The 20,676-nt window shown below is 30.5% G+C and overlaps 1 protein-coding gene and 1 long non-coding RNA gene across 2 annotated transcripts; one reads left to right on the top strand and one right to left on the bottom strand.

Moving 5' to 3' along the window:
• The first annotated feature begins 4,027 nt into the window (after window positions 1-4,027).
• On the top strand, window positions 4,028-20,437 carry LOC123717479. The gene is made up of 3 exons (XR_006754826.1): window positions 4,028-4,135; window positions 16,987-17,334; window positions 18,443-20,437. It is a non-coding gene; the product is annotated as an uncharacterized LOC123717479 (long non-coding RNA).
• LOC123717478 (collagenase-like) lies at window positions 10,375-13,779 on the bottom strand. The gene is made up of 5 exons (XM_045673479.1): window positions 13,518-13,779; window positions 12,415-12,682; window positions 11,931-12,023; window positions 11,437-11,615; window positions 10,375-10,840 (listed from the first exon to the last, which is right to left on the bottom strand). Exons 1-5 carry the CDS (start codon window positions 13,689-13,691, stop codon window positions 10,736-10,738), a joined length of 819 nt encoding a protein of 272 aa, XP_045529435.1. The 5' UTR covers window positions 13,692-13,779; the 3' UTR covers window positions 10,375-10,735.
• Window positions 20,438-20,676: the final 239 nt, after the last annotated feature.

Genomic DNA, 20,676 nt, shown 5'->3' with positions numbered 1-20,676 from the left:
AATATTTCTGCTCTTATTGTGACAGCGAGTGGCTGCAATTTCATCGTTGTATTTTCCTAGCCTTTTCATCGAGGAATTAAGGTCTTCACTGTTAAGCGTCTGCACCAAGTTTTTATCATAAAATAAGAATAAATATTAATTCAACATTAATATTTAACTATATATACGATAACCGCCGTACTTACTCAGAGTCGTTCATTATCTATAACAGTAGATGTGAGTGGAGTTCATAACCTAGTGCCCTGCAGCCTCATCAGGAAAAAGCAAATTATGAAATGATCTATTGTTTTAGTTTAAGTTGTACTAATTTTGAATTTATGAAATGAAAACGCTACCTCCACTCTTTATATAAAGTAAAGAAAAACTTCATTAACGAACCAACGACTCCATGTATTATACGAGCTACAAATATAGAAACCACAAACCAAGGTATAGTAGAAGCTTCTACAGAAATATACAAACCATAAATAGTGTTTCTATACTTATACCACGGCATATAATATCTAAGGAGACGGGCCCATGTACAATAATAAGCAGTGTTCTGAAATGCTTATAATTAGTATATAATATAGAAGTAAAAACCTTCGGAGATAGACAATAGGATTCTATAATAAGTAAGATCAATCTTTCACTTTGTAAGCTCTTCTAAAAATTCATTCACTCTTCAATTTTTCGAAGAAATTTCCAAGACGCGATATTTTAACGTGTAATGGATCAGTAAATAAATAAATGTAATAGGTATACTCGATAGCTTCACTGATATCAAATATTAGGGACTAAAATGAGTTGACCCAATTTTAAAATCCACCCAGTCACGTCTCGGAAAATTGCTGGAAAATCTTTTTATTTATGAGTATTTTGCGTTAAGTAAGGTCGATGTTTCCGAGAATTCGAAGCCTTCTGCAGTATTTAATACGGTATAATATGTAGATAAAATATGTTTAATATATGCCTCCTGCGTTTAGGTAGAAATAGTATCATGTCATAAAGATGGATCTAGTTACGATGTTACTAAATAACAATAACGAATACGCGAGTTATGTGCAGTGAAAAAATGGTTAAAACGCGGTTAGCAAGAGACCATATATAATTTAATAGATAATATTGCAAATTCAAACGAGCAGTAAGTAAAAATTGTTTATGACATAGTGATACAGTATCTATTGCTTAGCTCATCCTCCGTTTAGTATCTCCACCACTATGTTGTGGAAAGGGCCGCCCGCCTCCATACGATTCGCTACCAAAACATATTTTAAAACTCTTCCACCTAAACTTTTCTGAATATCCTATCCTGCTTGTAATTCTTGATTTTTTTTAAAAAATATCTTCTTTATACTGCATCGCAATTCATGAATCCGTGAGATTAGCTTTTTAGATTTTAATTTATTTTTTGTATTATTTTAGATTAAGGTTGGTGGTGTTTTATTTATCATATTTATTTTTTAGATTTTTCCTTACTATGGTGGCCTGGAAGTGATCGCTTGTAGGGCTGCCCGTTGCATCCTTATAATTTGTATGTATTATGTTATTTGTTTTTCTATAAATGTAACGAAGTGTAAATAAATAATACCGAAAAGTTGTTGTTTGCAATATCATATAACGCGCTCCATTTTTACAATAAATTTACTTAGATGTCAAATTATGTGACTGATGTAATAAAATCGCGTTTAATTGACTGTTTAAAAAGGATTGTTTAAACTCGCGTTAGCTAAAGTACTTCTAATACTGTTACTACTACATTAATTACTTTAGTTGTTAGTATAGAATAAAACCTACTTTCAAAAGAGTCTTTCATCAAAAGACGCGCTCACAAAATCTTAGCCCGACAAAGTTAACCTGCAAAACAAAAAACATTTCCTTTGTTTAATTGTTTAAATCTAATATTTGGAAAACAATAGAGGCATTTACCCTTATATTACAAACGAGGAAGAGGCCATCTGTGTCCCATTCAACTTTAATTAAATTTCGTGAACATCACCCGACACATCTAACACTTACAGTTTGGCTTTCAGTGATAATGTTATTTGAACGTCGAGTTACCAGTTCATTCAAAGCTTCTCGACCATACAATTTAGTTGGGGAATCAAAAATTCAGTTGTATCTATGGGACTGTAGACAAGCAACAAATGCATTTTTGAATTTCGAATATTCGAAAACAATTTGAGTTGTATAGGTTTAAAATTGAAATAAGGGAAATTATTTAAAGTAGAACGCTTAATAATATATATATATATATATATATATATATATATATATATATATATATATATATATTGCATATAGTATTGCATAATTTTTAACGCTTTTAGCTAATTTCGGTCAATGAAGTATTAATATAGATTTATGTTATTGTCGTGTATTTGATAAGTGTTATTAACTGACATTTTTGTCCGTCATGACATATTTTTAGAGTAAAATGTTTGGCTTTATATGAAACCTGATAACTTTTTGACAAGGTGAGCAATACGGTCTCGTCTTGTTAAAATAAAAATAGGGAAGGGATATATTACAGTTTTTAAAGGACTAAATCATTATTTTTCACTAACAAAGGCTTGCTTCTAGCTTCTTATTTGTTGTTTTTTTTTGGTTAGTGACAAACCTTCTGTGCCTGGCACTCGTTCAAGAATTTTGCGTCTTATACACTGGCAATCTTATACTGGTTTTCTCAGCCGCACGAGATAGATAAATTATTTTTAACGGACTTCAAATTAGGAGGATATCATTTTGGCCTTATCATATGTGAGATTGTTGGAATTGAGTTTTTTTCTTTATAACACGGGTCAAACAGGTTAAGTGACACCGCCACCCTTATGAAACGCTCAGTTGTGAAACGACGGAAATCGAGGTAATACGGATGGTATCACTACTCATACAATGCCTCGACGTCCGATGATGAAACTATTTAGACAGTATTACGATTTACGTTTCCATACACATGTGATATTCGTGCATTTCCTCAAATTTGTCGAAAATTAAATCAGGTCAACATGATCATTTTGAATAAAGTCAGATATATATTTATCAATATAACAGGAAATCTATGTATCATGAATTTCAGTACTTTTTGAGATATGGTTATGGTTATATGGTAAATACCTCGGTAAGTTAATGTTGACAGATATTAGAAATCAGCTTGATTGTCCTAAATTACTTTTATCATTAGGTGTTAACAAATTGTTATCCACGTTTTCTAAATTTTATACTCTTAGACAGACAAGTCCAATCAAGAAAAAGTTTTAATATTGGTGTTTAATACTTTTTACCGAATTATCAGTTCTATATTTTTTTCTAAAGAAATTTATGAAAAGAGCGTTCACAGAGTGTCACTTAATCACAGATTGGTTCCACATACGAGCTAATAGGCCGGCGGCTCGAGGCGAACGCGTCGGATATTGTTTTCGGATATTCGAAATTCAAAAATGCATTTGAATTTCGAACTTCATATTGGATTTAACGGAAACCAATTATATTCAAAATCTATTGTAGTGTCTCAAATAGTATATTGTAATATTATTGTTATTGTTATTGTTATTTATATAGGCAACTATATTTAACATAAATCCATACTTTTTATTCTTATACTAGATGTCGCCTGGGGCCTTAATATATGCTTATCTTCAAAACCGGTTAAATTTTCTTTATAAAACAAACAAACTGGCAGAAGACTCACCCATCATCAATCATATGGAAACGCACATAGCCAGAACGCTTGCGTTTTGGTTTGCGGGGTTTTTGTAAAAATAGCTACCCTCTTTTCTTAAAGGCTGCGAGAAATTTAGAATGAATTTGTATTTCTAAAAAAATAAAGTGATAGATTAATAACCGACTGCGTAATGCAACAGCTTTTAACGATGCTTTTTACACAGAAAATATGTTTTTTAAACAGAAATAGCTAGCATAAATTCAATTGTTTCTACGAGCCATCAATGGGATATGAATTTATAATGTTTGTAAATGAAAATAGGGTTGCGACTCGCGAATGCGGTGAGGGGTCCGGCAGTCAGCCGCTTGACGCCGGTCGGCGCGTTTGTCAGTTTAAATCCGACTCTACGAAAACTTCGGAATCGTGACGAAACAGAAAACCATGTATTGTGAATTAACTATTGCGATTGGACCAATGTATTATTTATAAGAGGTAATTTTTTTATTACTAGCACAGAAAAGACATAGTTTCATTGAACTTTGCAATGCATACATCTAACTACAGATTCATTCGGGTGCATATTTGGTACCGGTATACAATGCACATACATTTAATTTGTTTCCCAAAACATAACAATTTGTATCGTGATCCCAATAATCACCATAAAATTCTAACGTATACAATGTAACGTATACATGAACAATATATAATAAAATCATAACAAAACGCTAAATTTTAACTTTATTAACCAAAACATTTTCTTATAATATGTAATAATTAATTGAGAATGTATATATAATATATTTCTAATAATCACTTAATTTCCTTTTAATGCAGATATAAAATGATTTAGACACTTTAACAGGATACATTTCACCATAAAAACATCCACGAGTCTTGTCCAGATTTAAAGTTCAATAACAAATTAAGGGCTATATATCCGTAATTATTAAAAAAGCCTGAAGACAATGTTTATCTTATATTAACGCCAGGGTAGATGAGGAATAAGATAAGAGACTCAATCAGATGATATTTTATAGTTAATTGCGCAAGGAACTCTTACAAATAGCCAATTAACCCCAGGTAGATATCCTTTAAATTAAATTTCATTCATGTCAATTTTCAAACTAATTTATTGTCCATCAATATCAAGGGATAATTCAGACATAATCCTGTTACATAGGCGTTTAATTAGAGCTGATACTTAAAACATACGATATGTTATGTTTTAGATAAATAAGTTAATAAATAAATAATTTTATCGTTCAAAAAACAACCATGGAAGTTCACTACATATACACATTATACTAATACTTGTATTAAAACACTAGTATTATTTTTTTTATTGAAAGATAGCAAGCAAGTATACATAGATTTATATAGGTATATATAGATTTTCTGCAATCAATGGGTTGAATATACGACCATGATAACAGTCTTACAGTCAGTACAGTCTTACAGTTTAAAATAAATCAACCTTAAATACCGTTAATCCCATAAAATTTATCGATAAAAGAAATCTTAAGTACATGCTAATTAATCATTACACTTGGCCGCTTTATTCATAAATGTTACGTCTTATAATACTATCATAAGAACATAATTTGTCCATTTCTGCAAAGTTGTAATATTGCTTTTAATAAAAGTGATACTTCAAAATTTTATTCGTTTTTATAAATTTGTACAATGGGGTTCAAAAACGCCCCAATCTTAGAAATTTAATTAATTTAATCAATCAAAAATTGCGCATGAGTATACTATGAATTCATAAATTTATCAATATAAACAAAACCATACAAGATATAATATAGATTATCACAGTCAAGTTGCGTATAATCTGCTTACTGAACCGAGATTTAATAATAAGATATAATTAAATAATAACTGCTTGCGGATTATAAAGTGCTTCCTTACAGGTACAGGCCATTTCTTATGGATTGCAATTATGTTCCTAACCAGCCCAGGTCCATGAGTTCCAAATCCAAATGCTCTGGGCTGGTATACTTCCCTACAACGTCTTGCTGCCTATATATTTTGTCTATATAGCAGGCTAGACTTTTTAATGTCAAAGTATCATAATAATTTAACCAAATAATTCAGTTTTCATCCACTAATATTTGTGGTATGAATAAGTATAAAGCCTATTGACTTGGCCCTGTGAAAATCAAACTAAGAAATAATAATAAAATTGAAAAAGACAGACATTACAGACGACTAAAGTATCGGAATATTATATTCATTATGATCAGTCATGCATTTTATGGCACCTGACTTAATGGAAAGTATGATTATGTGCTACAATACTGTATCAAATTTAACAATTCATATCTGAAATTGCATCTTGATTGCATATAATTAATATGGACCGGGATCGCTGTTTATATAACATTTATAATTGATGTGTGATGAATAATATATATGTATATATTTAGGAATAAATAAAATAAATCGTTTATTTGCAAAGAAAAAGGTACATTCATATTGATCAATTATTAAAAAGGCACCGCCTACTCAGCCATATAAAAATGGGTATGCAAATGTAATTACTAATTGATTATGTTAATGCTTTATATATTTAACAACAAACGAAGAAAAGGAGGACAACCTAGACGGTGGATAGACCACATTAAAAAAACAGCAGGTTGTACAAGACAAATTGGCACAGTGTAAAAGTATCTGAATTAAAAGGCTATTATTATTATTAAATCAATACCCAATACCTATTTGCTTGCGGATTGGTAGACCAAAAAACGTCACAGGTTATTATAGCTGTAGCGAGCAAGCAATGGATGGTAATGCCGAAATAATGGCTTAGACTATATGAGGCATATATCCAAGATGAGGTTCCAAACTTACACTTAATACCCAATCAAACACTAAACTTTATTTAATGTAAAACTTATTTTTATAAGGTAATAATAATATACTCACGATAGACAGGAAGAAACCAACTACAAAAATCTATAAACATATACTACGATTTATTATTCTCATGATATTAATGCGTTATAATCATTCTGGCAAGGGTATGGTATATCATATAAGGTTCCATGTAGGGAATGAAGTAAACAGGTCCATCTCGTGTTATAATTTATCGTAATAATTACAGTACATATCGCTTATAGACTAAAGCGTTACATATACATATGTTATATGTATCTTATTTTATACAGACGCCATAGGCCCTATATAAAATATAGGAATATTAGGCCAAATATAGGCCATATCTTGTTTTATATAATTATAAAATATTATATAATCAAATTTATAACTTTGCTTTATAAAAAATTTAGTTCTTCGCAAAAATATTATATATAATACATTGCCCTGCATTTTTTTGTTATCATAATTCTTCTTTTCAGTCATTTGACAATTGACACCTTTTATGCCTTCAACTTTAACAGCAGTACATACATTTTAAAATTCTATTTATTATTAAAAATGTATAGTAAAACTTTAAGGTGAATGACCTTATACCATGTTTAAAAGCTTGTCTGATTCGATTTTGCGAAAGCCTACTTTTCACGAAACCGTGCCATCGCCTACAGGTACATGCTTTCGTTTTCCCGCTCTCATAAATATTTTACACCCGCAAATATATACCCACATGACACTCATCTTGTTTTCAATAAAACCTTTACGGCAAAAGTAAAATATTCAACTGGTAAAATTGTGTCTTAGGGTAGGTAAATATATATATATTATATAGGCTATTAGATGTAGTGCACTTATCATTTTAAATTTTTTTTTTAACCAATAATATGTTTGCATTTTTCAAGTCATTTAACTTTAGATTTATTTAAAAAACTCAAACTAAAATACGATTATATCATATTTCCGCGGATAGTTAATTTACGTTTCTATAACTGAAGTAATAATTACAAGAGAGCGTGAGTGATTAATTAAAAAATCATCAATAAAGGTCATACACAGGTTATTTGGATGTTCAGGAGTAAAATTTTATTTAGTCCTTCAAGTAGGTACTTTGATTTGACTACTAAAAAAGATATATGTATTTTTCCTTTACGTATCCCAGAATGCATACCCACATCACAAAAACTTCTGAACCAATTTTGACAACAAAAAAATATGGACACAGTTACTTATTTCCATAAACTTACGAAATTTACACGCGCGCAGCAATATCTCACTCATTCAGGTTAGACTAACCTTGTTTGTTTGAATACGGTTATAAAGATAGTATCGTGTTTTTTGCCGTGGTTACAATTTTTGATCCACAAATATTTTTAGTCCGTGGAATAATGTGAAATGTTTTGTTATTTGAATTATTTGATTTAGTACATTTCAAAGTCACTTAAATATTTATAGCACATATCATAATGCTCTGTAATTTAGGCATAGTTTAGAACCAACTTTAATTTACAAGGTGAAACAGTCCTTTAGTAGTTTCCAACTATTCAACAGTAAAACTATGCAGAAAGGAGATTGCTAACTCACGTGCTATTTAATAAGCCTAAATCTCATATTAAATTTTCATATAGTTAGTAGTTTGGAGGTTGCAACCTTTCGCAACAGAACCATTTATCATATTATGACTAAGCAATTTCCCCAATAGACATCAATATTTATCACAATTCAAATACATTATGAAATATTTAGACTAGGATGGTATTATATATTATATTAGGGTAGGATTGGTAATTTAAATTTTATAAATCAACGTTTGGTATTTTTCACATTTAAAACCGTAGTCAGATTGAAAAGGTTTTATTGTATGTCGAAAAGTATAGTAATGAACACTAAGAGACTATTTTACGCCCAAAATTAATAATAAGAGATAATAAAAAAATAGACGAGAGATTGCTTGCAATCTTTCGCCGAATAAACATCGGGTAGTAGATTTGTTATATTGGCATGCAGAATGGAGATCGATCTTTAGATATAAAGATTATAAACAATCTTGGATTGAGAATACATTATTGAGTTTGAGCGTTCGACGGTTTGTGAGGGCGATGTAACACGTACTAGGTTGTTTAAACAAGAAATAATAAAAAAATATGTTAGAACATTTAAAAAACATTTTTATAATGAATAGATAACAATAATCTATTAATCAGTAACCTGTATGATAATTAAATAGACTGTATAAAAATGAATGCTTCATGCATTCCTGGTTTAAAAGAAATAAATCACCGCAACTGCAACAATATAAGAAAGGAGAACGGACAGTAATGAATTCCATTGGTTGGTTAGATCACTAAAGATCGTTTACAGGACAACCTGCTCCTTGGACTGTGTAACATTAACTGGTTGGTTTGTACAGGGCGCCAGTATTCAATATCCGTCGTGGGTAGGATTGTAGGTGAATATTTATCATCCCATTTAGTCTTTTGATTTAAATATAACATTTTTATTTAAAAACTAACCGTCTGCAAAATCCACTTTTAAATTATGAAGTAACAATATTAGTGCTTCAGAAGGGTCATCGAACTGTTAAAGTTCATGATATGATTATTTATGTAGCAGCGATTGTAGCATTACATTACATGACATACTTATCATTTCTTTATCGTTACACACTCAGTTTTCAATAATAACTTGAAGATATTATAAAAGAACTTATAAAGTTGGAGTCTATTACCGATAAAAATCAAATACTTAATAGCTGTACCTAAGTATCGGCTAAAACTATTCAGACAACATTAGATACTCGAAAAGTTGGTAATGGGCATCACTAATTCTTCTTAATCTTAGAGGTTAAACTTATTCGAAAGCTTTTTAATATTCCAGAGTTGCAATTTTTTTCTGTTATAGTTTACTATTATACCCTTATCAACGATACAACTGAAGACAGGTCACAAATTATAAGAGGTTAAAGAATACGATCAATATGTGAGCTGTGTAGCTCAGATTGAGTTATAATTAGCCTTGATAATTTTGAAGGATCATAGCTAGTCATGTCCATCTAAATCAAAACACAATTATTGTTGATTAAAATACTCATTATATATTACTGTGTCTATATATTAATGTCTGACATTAAACAGTGCTCATTTTTCATTTATACGATAAAAATCGAGTACAATAAAAGTCAGGCGACAAAGTCGTTTGAGTTCGGGACCGCTAGTGGAGCGTTTGGGACGGATATTACTCGAGCGTTTCACAGAAAATCTGAATTATTTACTGAATTCTCCTTGCTAAAATGCCAATATCCATTAACTTCAATGTAGGAAGCTTTATAAATTTTATTCCATCTTTTCTTTGTAATACGATTAGATTTCGGGTATTTTTGGACACAAAATCAGGCGAAAGTAAAGTTTAAAGACAAAAAAATTTTGAATTTAAAGTTTAAGAGAAACTTAATCTAATCTCATCCATGGGTCCACCACCAATATGGCAGGGCTATGGAAGAATTTTTTGCATATTTTACATCTAGCATTTCAACCACCAAACCGAAAGGGTACACAATTATTTATATGGTTTTGTTCATTTGTTGTACACTGGTTTCATTCTTAGCTCATGTTCCTCTATTAGACTGATTGAAAATTAGTATTGTGTTTATAAAGTCAGCCATGTCCGCCGCAAGAGCACTTTAAAAAATTATAATATTTGTTAATTCCTATAATAATTAGTTAATTTTCTCATTATGTAATTCTTTAGCATTTTTACTTATTAACTTCTTGAATGTTTTACTTGCATATGCATCCTTGTCAATTTAGGGTCACTTGTTAAAACGAGATGGTGTTTTTGTAAATAAATAAAAGCCAACACGCTGTCTATTTATACATTCGTTCGGAAATTTGAACAAAAATGTATTTTTAATGCTATAAATACGTTGAGATGTTTTACCATCAAATACAGTACAGAAATTAAGTTAGAGAAGTTTGACGGTTAAATATTCATGAACGTCTGGTTTGTATAATTAAGATAATCCACGAACAACGCTCCATTTTGGAAGTTACTTCGCGTTTTGTTAACTTTTTTTTTGTTTGTTGCTACATAAAAATAAGGATATTTGTCACTATAGATGTTCAGATGGACGAATATTCTCTGAGTACATTCTCAAAATTTAAACCAACGGTTATATTTTATAATAAAAAATTCTCAATTTAATCTTTACTTTTAAACAGTCTATAAGAATTGACTAATCCAACCAACAGCGTAAACTATTAAGGTATAGGCAACAGGTATATTACGTTCGCAACCTTGGGGTCCGGTAAAAGATGCAATGCCACCCTGAAAAAATATGTAACATTAATTACCTTATGAATAAATCCTTTCAAAACAATATGTATCTGACTTCAGTACGCTTTAATAAGCATAATATATATATAATATAGGACTTACTGCTTGTGTACTTATTGATCATGATATGATATGTACTTATTAATTTACGTTTAAAGTCAAACAATAATACGTTGAATATAAGAATGAAATGCTATTTATATCTGTGGTAATAGATCAGACAATGATAAGTACGTTTTGCTTAACTTATATATCGAGCGTTTCCTATTTTAATAGTGCCTAGAAGATTTTTTTATAATTTAATTGAGTGGCAAGAGCGGTTTCCTATTTCTTAAAAACATCAAAGAAAAGTATATTCCAGACCAAACCTATGAAGGATTGTTTCGTCAATACATTATTATTATAGGCCAATTGAAAATTTTACATAAAATTATTACAAGTAAAAAATTACATAAAAGTATTGCTTGGTTCATCCTTTCAAATACTAGAAGCCATTTAAAATATTTGCTTACACGCCTTTCTATAGACCTTCAACCTGACGGTTAAGACGCTAAAAGGATTCGTATGAAATGTAAACTACTACTTACCAACGTATTATTAATGATTAGAGGACCTCCAGTGTCACCAGTACAGGAAATGTTACCAACGACATTTTTAGCGCAATTTACTGAAGCAACTATTGCCATGTAACCAAATACAAAGTAACATTGGTTTTGACGTATTATTTCGACCTTGATATCCCTCATTGAATACTTACGATCATTATCTAAATATTAAACAAAGGTATTTATTACGAAATTATTATTTAAATCACTGTACCTATTAAGTGAACAGTCTCTGTGTAGAATTAGAGAATATTATACTGAAAATGTAATCGCGAGCCCTCTGGCATTGAGAGTGTCCATGGGCGGCGGTATCACTTAACATCAGGTGAGCCTCCTGCCCGTTTGCCCCCTATTTTATCAAAAAGTTAATCAGTTGATGCAATGATTTAATGGGACATAAACTGCAGATATTGAACTAGAAAGCATGCGTGCCGTGTATAAAAGTTTTACTTCATGATTGAAAGTTATGAACTCACCAGCTCCAACTGTACCAAACCCAACTACAGTTGATGTCGTTCCATAGAAATCAGGGTTCATTCTTGAGTCCAATGGTATTGAATTTATATTGTCTGCAACAGATATAAAAAATTTTATTAACATCACCATATTCTTAGTAAACTAAATTGCTTAAATTGTCTGGTTATAAATATAATTTGAATCTTTCGCATATGTTTATATGTTTTAACACCATTTTAATTTCACAAGCGTGTTTAGATCTTTCTCTTTCTAATTTTCTTTCTAGAAAAGCCTTATGTATTCTGAAACACTTACGTTTTTAGGTGATCTTGGTGATTATGTTTTTTTACCGTCTAGTGTTCCTAGCCATAACTTGAACTATTTCTGATCAACCCTATTGTTTTCCTTCCTAGTATTGCTTTTTAGACATTGTTTGGAGTAAGGCCACTCGTTGTCTTCCTAATTATTTACATTTTATGGTTCGACTACTAATAATAAACTTACCTGTAAAATCAACGTGCTTTATGGTGACCACCGCGACGTCGTTTGTTACCCTGTCCATATTGTAGCTTGTATGTACATTTACATTATTGGTGTCGACTCGAACACCACCAGAAAAAAGGAGATTGGATCCAAGGACAACTGTCATCGTCTCTCCTTGGTGATAGTTGGTGCGCCAGCATTGACCAGCTGTCACTAATATAGTATGAGATAGAAGAGAGGCACTGCACACGGACTCCTCACCACTCGTTAATTTGATGATTAAACCTGCCTAATACGTATAAAACATTTATACTCTACTCTACTATATTCATAAATACTGAAGCTGAAGATATATAGACTGCGCCTTATTTAGTGGGTATTATGAAAATTAGATGTAACAGTTCATATGAACGGTATTTTAATATAATAAATAATTAATTTCTAATATTCTATCTATCTTCGAACATACATAGTTTATTATCAAACTATACCAAACACACCATAATAAAACTATTGCAAACTTGAAATATTGTTATATCTCGTTCGAAAGGAAGAATACACTAGCACTTGAAATGCAAATGTCGCGTTGGAGGTGAATGCTCATAATTTCCTGGACTGGGAAAACGACAAACGTACCCAGACATATGCAAATTATAAATAATTCTTAACTTCTTTTGATACAATACCGATAACTCGTGGTGGCCGGTAGTAGAGACGAGACTGATCGAAGCCGAAGCCCGAAGCTGATTCTCGAGTGGCTGAATCTCTAAGCTACATACTAAGGTTTATCAAAGCCCCTGTTTTCAGTAATAGGGTATGTTATTCAACACTAAAAGGACCTTCAAAAGTGAAGAAGCCTGTCCAGGAAGCGCGATTTCCGCGCATTGCCACTCGCGAAGAAACTAGGAACATCTTGAAACATCGGGATGGTTGAATGTTTTCGAATAACCAAAAATATAAATACGGTGATAATTATATGACTTTCATTCATAATCAAACAAATTTTTGTAATCATTTAATTGTTTTTGTTTAATCTGGTTCTTTAAAGTAATTTAGCTAATAAGTAAATATTATGAAAAAGCGAAAGTTACTATGATTGTAATAAACGATAAAATTTGTCTCACCACATAAGGAAATTTCACTGCTTCATTATTGGGTCTCATGGCTGCTTCTGCTGCCCTGATACGCGCTGCTTCCGGGATACCAACTTCTCCATGATAGTTTCTTACTATTGGCTCGTACTCTCCACAAGCATTATTGATGGTTATCAATACACTGATTAATATAAGTAACCTCATGGCTTTAAATGTCTATAAAAATATATGTCAGAAACTTTCCTTTTATACACTGGTTCGTACATTAATTGGTGTGCAAATGCATGATTAATTGTTATAGGTCACTGATAAGCAGATGTCAGTCTTATGCTTAATATGTATGTATCGTATTGAATTATTAATTCAAGTTATCACTAGGCGTGATTTACTGACATGTTTTGTCTGTTTTAAGTTTAAAAAATTTCAGTAAAATAAATCAACTTAACCAAAGCTTTTCTTAATATTGCTCTTTCTCAGGCTTGAAACTTTTTCAGGTCCTATTTCAAACTTTCTAATTTACTACTATTGAGTTTTTTGGAAAAACAGTCCTAATAACACTTTTTTTTATTTAAATTAACAGTATCTACACTTTAGGTACCGATCGAGGTCACTAATACAAGCACATATAAATGTATATATATGATCAAAAGTCCGAAATTACTGTCAGTCCATAAAACATTAAATCATTTTGAAATAATATCTAGTCTATCTGATTGAATTAGAGTTAGCGCACCTCAATGTTGAGTGCCCGCGATCTTTTTATGGTCTGAGATTAAATTATTGTACACTGACTTACTTTAAGTGACCTACTGTCTTAAGTTATTACGTAGTTACCTAAGCTAACAACATCTTATAGTCACCGTATTAATATAAGACATCTTATTAATTTTAAATAAATACATTGACTTGGCCATCGTATGGAAACACAATGTATTACTTATATATGTTATATTAAATTAGTTTTTTTGTGCGATTGCCAAGTCAATCTACCTAATCTATATACTTTTTTAATTTAAGGTTACTGTTTCGTTTACTTCTATTTAATCTGTGTGATGGTGATGATTTTAAAGAATATTAACGCATTTGAATTGATATTGATTTGCTTTATCTAAATAGGTTTAAATTAACTTTCAGATCTTTAGTTACACTTGTGCCATCACAGATGTTTTAGATATCTGATCCAAATTTGTTCAGTTTAATAAAAATGGTGTATGAATAATTTTGGAGTCGGATTAAATTTGTAATCTTACCGTAGTTTCTAAATAAAACAAACAAACATACAATTCTCCAAGAAGTTTTTTACATAAATATAGATAATATATTTTATGGTTATCATTTTCAATCACATCAAGATTAATGAATTAATTTTGTTGATAACAAATAACGATAACAATTTGCTTTATAATAGGTGCGTCACATATTATACCTAATTCATCCGTTTTGTAAAGTTTTGTTATTATTTTAAAACAATATTAAGCATCACAATTGTAACTTAAAACATATTATTTACTATCGCTCATCACGATCACGATTATCGCTTTGGTAGTTTCAAGCTAAACAAGACAGGTGCGCAAGCAGTGTGTTTCTTAATGAACCGACTTGTAGTTTATAATTCAGATACAAGACGGCTCTTTAAAAATATATTTATTATATGTAATAAATGTGTTATTAACAACTTGTATGATAAAAGTTATAATTAATAATTATTGGAATAAATAAATATGTTTGTTTTGTTTGTTAAATATTGGAAAAAATAATAGTTTTATAATTGGGAAATTAGAATACGATACATCTATTTTACCAAAAAAATTGTTATACGACTTTGCAAATACAAAACTACTTTTCAATTGTCGATAACACATTAACACTTGCTTGTTTGGTATTTGCGTTTCGGATGATGCCGTCGTAAATAAAATACAGCCGTATCTTGATTGCGGTCTGTATGTTAGTTTATTTATTATATTATATAAGCGCATTATCAAAAAAAAACATTATCAATTAATGCAATAATTGTGTACATTGCCTTTAATAAATTTCAATATTTTACAACATTTACTTTATTATTTAAAAGTTCAACACCAATTTTCAGTTGCAAAAAAATGCCTTTTATTAAAATCACAAATAGTTCACCGTGCCCACAAAATGTTTGAGGATGCAATTCAATGAGTAGAATTGGCAAAAATCTAAACAATTTCAATAGAATTGGCAAAAATCTAAACAATTTCAAATGCATCTAAACTAGCATGAAATCAAAACCTCAGCTAAAAAATTATGAACCACAAAATTCATAAAATATATATTGCAAACAATTTGAATCATAACCACATCACATAACCACTTTAATAAATTTATTTATTAAAGTCCTAAGTAGGAAAATGAGTCCACATGACATGAGTTACCCTAATTCTTATATTCTAAGCCACGTCAGCGAGAAAATACAAGGCGCTGCTGATTGGAGGGTTCCCAAATAATACTTTCTTGTGTTTTCTCACAAAGAAAAACACAAAAGGGTATCGAAATGAAGCCTTGTACTGCTAACGTGAGGCCAAATGAAAAGTTTTATGAACGCATTCTCCTGAACGAAAATATTTTCTTTTAGCCCGTGAAGTTGCACATAATTCTAATTTAAGTAATATTTATATTACCTACAGTAGAATCTCGCATTAATACTTTGTAAGAAATTTTCGAACCATGAGCAATTTTAGTCTCGAGTTCTTTGAAATTTATTTTATCATGAATATTCTTAATAGTATTTAAAATATTTCCTTATTTCATTATGTGAATTTCAAAGATGTTTTAGAAAATGTCAAACGTCGTCGTTCCTAGTTAAATTTCTGAAGGAGATATTCTCTTTGAGTCTCGCAGCTTGGGCTGCTATAAAGTCTTATAGTATTAGAGAGTAGTTGATTGGCTTGCATTATGCATTATATATTATTTAACATCAGATGCACCTCGTGTCCGTTTGCCTCCTACTACATCCTATTACATTTTTTAAATTTCTTATTCATAAACATATTAATATCCTAATCACTTATGCGTATACAAGAAACTTTATTAATTCGATTTTACACGTATTACGTCACGATAAGACCGTATATATACTCTTAAGATATCATTATATTAAATCTAAACGTTTCGTCACGTCACGTTTTCTTATTGAAAAAGTAAATGTAAAGTAATTAAAAAAATAGTCCCTCCCTCCTTTAAGAATAACGTGATTTTCCATAACTCACCCATATCCAGATTTAGCATTCTGATAAACGAGATATCCAGATATTAGTTTTTATAATTTGTGAATCGTACTTTTTCCTCTTCGTGTTTGTTGTTTGGCTTTAAGTGCTTGTAAATCTTGTATTTTATTGTTCTTTATGTATCAGATCAATGCACCAGAGTGCCGAACGTTATTTTTTTTCTCAGCGGTAAGGCAATCCATAAATCAATGAACTGACTGAAAAATGACAAAAAAATTTATTCCTTCTCATTTTAATATTTGTTCCAGACTCGAGACCAAGTATCGGCATTCAGGATATCTCCTGAAGTCACACGCAGATTGTAATGTCTTGGCGTGATGCAACTTGTAATGGTCAACTTCCTCATCATGTTTGACGTCGTATTTGTATTTTTCTTATTCCTCATCGCTGTTACGTGTATCATGAATTATATGCCGGGGAGGAAGAGACAGGTAGTGACGCAAGAGGAAGTGGAAAGTGACGTCATTCCTCCTCCGCCGTTGTTCGCTGGTGATGATTACCAAAAGGAGAGAGATACGTATGTTGTTATATCACCGCCGCTTGAAAATGATAGGAAGGATGGGTGTCCGATTCACGTTGTTTAATATAAGTGGAAAGTAAGTTAAACCAAAATATTACTTAAACGTGGTATTCTCAGATTTCTCTATGTATTGCCGTGACAAATTTTCTTTATAGGCAAATTATCAACCTTCTGTGTTGACTTAAAACGATTATTTCACCGGGAATCTTACTCATAATTTCAGTTTCATAGACTGCAAAATATATACGTATATGAATCGCATAAAACCATTCACGCGTTCATTTAATTATAGATAACCATTTGCAAGTCAAATGTAATTTGAACTTAATTAATATAATTTGTCAATATTATTCAATTTTAACTATATATTTTATGGTTGAAAGTTTGTGTTGATTTATCATTAACGACAAACGATTTTCACAGTTTCATTATTATATTACTAATAAATTGTGTAAATTTATAAATTCAAGGTTTACTTATTTATGTCATCAAGAGTAGAATCTCCGGATAGGAAATTCCTTTCATAAGATTTCCTACATACATGCTGTAGTACTTAAGTTATATAGTAAACTCACTCTCTCTCTCTCACTCAACTCATAAGTATAAATAAAACATACAAATTAATTTAAAAAATACCATTTAATCATTTGTTTTAATTATTTATAACTCAGATTATATATCAGTCTATATGTTACGTACAGCGAAGGGACGATTAATCTTGTGATATTCACATAATCCAATTAGTATAATTAATAAAGACACTTTGAACTTTAATAAAAATATTTTTCTAAGTGCTGAAGTGAGTTTCGCCAAGAAACGTCGGTACATTCATTAAAATTATGAATCGCAAATTAATGGTATTACACTGCTTACACCGTAATTGATTAAATTATTTTTCCTCATACAACAACTCTGGGACGGATCCTCCCGTGTAGAAGTTGATATATTTATTCGAATATAAAAAACCGCCTTACATTTTTGTCTTTGTTTCCTTAATTATTTTTCTTTTTAGACAAGTAGGTGAACAGCCCTTATAATATTCGTATCATCTTTGGTTGTAATTGGATAAAATCTTCTCTACTCAAAGACATACGAACCTTCATCTTCTATTAAACTCCCAGGCTTTTAAACACAGTACTAGCGTATTTACAGCCTTAATAATTACTAAATCTTTGTTGTTTCAGATCATCGTAGGAGTTTAAAAAAGCCTTATGTAACTACAAATATTAGACGTTTTAGATATTAAGATGGGTTTTATTTTCACGCATTTATAGGTAGTTGTTTTATAGATCCGATACAATTGGTAAAACTTATTGAATTTATATATTAGGTCCAAGACGAGACAAGAGGGAATCAAGGCCTGTTGGGAATATAGGAGCTGAAAGAGAGCTGTAGAAATTTCTAGGTAATATGCATATAAAATTGTAACTGATGTTTGTATATAGAAAATAGTTAAGTATTTTATAACCATTGGAATCGTTTTAATTTTAGCTTGTCTCTATGCGCATTACTCTTAAGCTAGAAGATTCCGGTTTTATTACTATAGTTTTATCTTGGTAGTAAAGACATAATTATATTTATTAGACATAAAAGCCTATAAGCATACTATGTAAAACTAATCTCAATAAATCGATAGTGATATTGGCATCTGAAGTGCTGTAGAAGTAACGGTCTAGTCCTGCTCCCAAAGAGAGTAAAAATAAGAAGTATAGAAATTGTACCGTTTTCATTATAGGCACAGATAATATTGTAAATTGGAAATAGGTTCATGTACACTTTTAAGTTCAAAGTGTTTATCGCTAAACTGTAGATAAAGGACCATTGGTTAACAACAACAACGTAAACAAGACCATTGGTTACTTCTGTGTTACAACTATAATCATAAATGTGGCTGGATTTTAAATAGAGTGTGCCTAAAATTTCGTGCCTATGGCTTGCTTTATTTGTAAGCTATGAAGGCCTTCTTTAGCTTAATAAAATTGTATGAATTCGGCAATTTATGTTTAGCAATTTGTTATCTATTTATTTTTATATGGTATGGTTTATACTATACCTGTATGGTTCCAAATTTAAATTACGTCCCTAATTGAATGGCGATCACAAACCGCTATGTTGTGGTATACACAGACTAGATATATAGTAGAATTAATGAGATTCGAACAGCTTCTGTCAAACTTTAAACCAAGTGTCGCGGCGATGAATACCGTTATTTCTATTTGTTATCTATACACATTTTATAATTGTGGTGTTCTAATTTTATTAATTCTGCTTTATTGCTAGCCCATGAATATTTTTTACAAACAAATGAACAATAATTTAGTCACTTTAAACAAATAGATAGAATTTAGACTAGCGAGTAAAATAATGAAATGACAATACAATACATATTATACGAATATTTAAATATCATATCCTTCAGCTTTATAAGTATGTAATTAAGTTCGTTAACTTTTTTATTGTAATGTTTGTAAAGTATTTATTACAACTCTGTCGATCTTATCATATTATTGTATTCACGTCGGCGCGTACTTTGGCAAGATTATGGCTATTAGTAAAAGCCTGAGACGAACTCTGTACTTTAATACAAACATTTGTTAAGCGATCTTGGCAGCTCGAACGAATTATCCACGCAGTGTACGAATACTATTCAAATGACATACGTTACACTGAAACGGAGGAAATTATCATTACGATTCTATGACTTAAACTAATCGATTGTGCGTGTAACCATTTTACGTGCCGGAAACTACTCTATTTTTTAATACCAGACATGATTGACAACACACAATTTAATTTAATTATTTATATGTATTTTGAGTTAAAAGTATGAACTTAGGAAAAAGTAATAATAACTTCACAATAATATTAGCTGTATGTTGTAGATAGATTAGAAAGAATTAAAATCTTAATCTATGTGATATATATACACAATTTTTAATGCGTAGTATAATTAACGTTTTCAATTGTTATACAAGTGTAAAATGGTGGTACGGAGGTATGGTTATTCTTATTTTTAACTAATAGAAGTTTTCATAGGTGTTTGTATAGATGTAACTTCCGAGACACTGTACTCCGCACCAGACATTTCTTAATCCATAAAATATGTAATCTTAGAAGAGGACATATATCACCTTTATGTGTAACATATAAAACATCGCCCAACAAATGACAACACTACAGTAACGGAATTATTTTCATTTCTATTTGTATCCGTAACTGTCTATTGTTTTAAATTGTGTGATTTTATCAATTACTTTATTAAAACACTTAAGTTAAACGCATAATTTACTGGTTTACAGATTGTAATACTATTAATTATAACTTAAATAAAATGCACTGCGCAGTGTTGCCATATCAATCTGTTTGTTTTATTTTAAATTTAGAAGCTCCTTATTACCTTATATTTAAAATAAATACA

The sequence above is a fragment of the Pieris brassicae genome, chromosome 12, assembly GCF_905147105.1.
Source record: "Pieris brassicae chromosome 12, ilPieBrab1.1, whole genome shotgun sequence".
NCBI lineage: Eukaryota > Metazoa > Arthropoda > Insecta > Lepidoptera > Pieridae > Pieris > Pieris brassicae.
This window is presented reverse-complemented; position numbering and strand designations above follow the sequence as displayed.

What these genes read in the sequence shown, in the direction of transcription:
- LOC123717478 (XM_045673479.1), bottom strand. Translation starts at nt 13,691, where the DNA reads ATGAGGTTACTTATATTAATCAGTGTATTGATAACCATCAATAATGCT. An exon ending in CAGTGAAATTTCCTTATGTG is followed by an intron (nt 12,683 to 13,517) that starts GTGAGACAAATT and finishes TATACGTATTAG; the next exon opens with GCAGGTTTAATCATCAAATT. An exon ending in AAAGCACGTTGATTTTACAG is followed by an intron (nt 12,024 to 12,414) that starts GTAAGTTTATTA and finishes TATCTGTTGCAG; the next exon opens with ACAATATAAATTCAATACCA.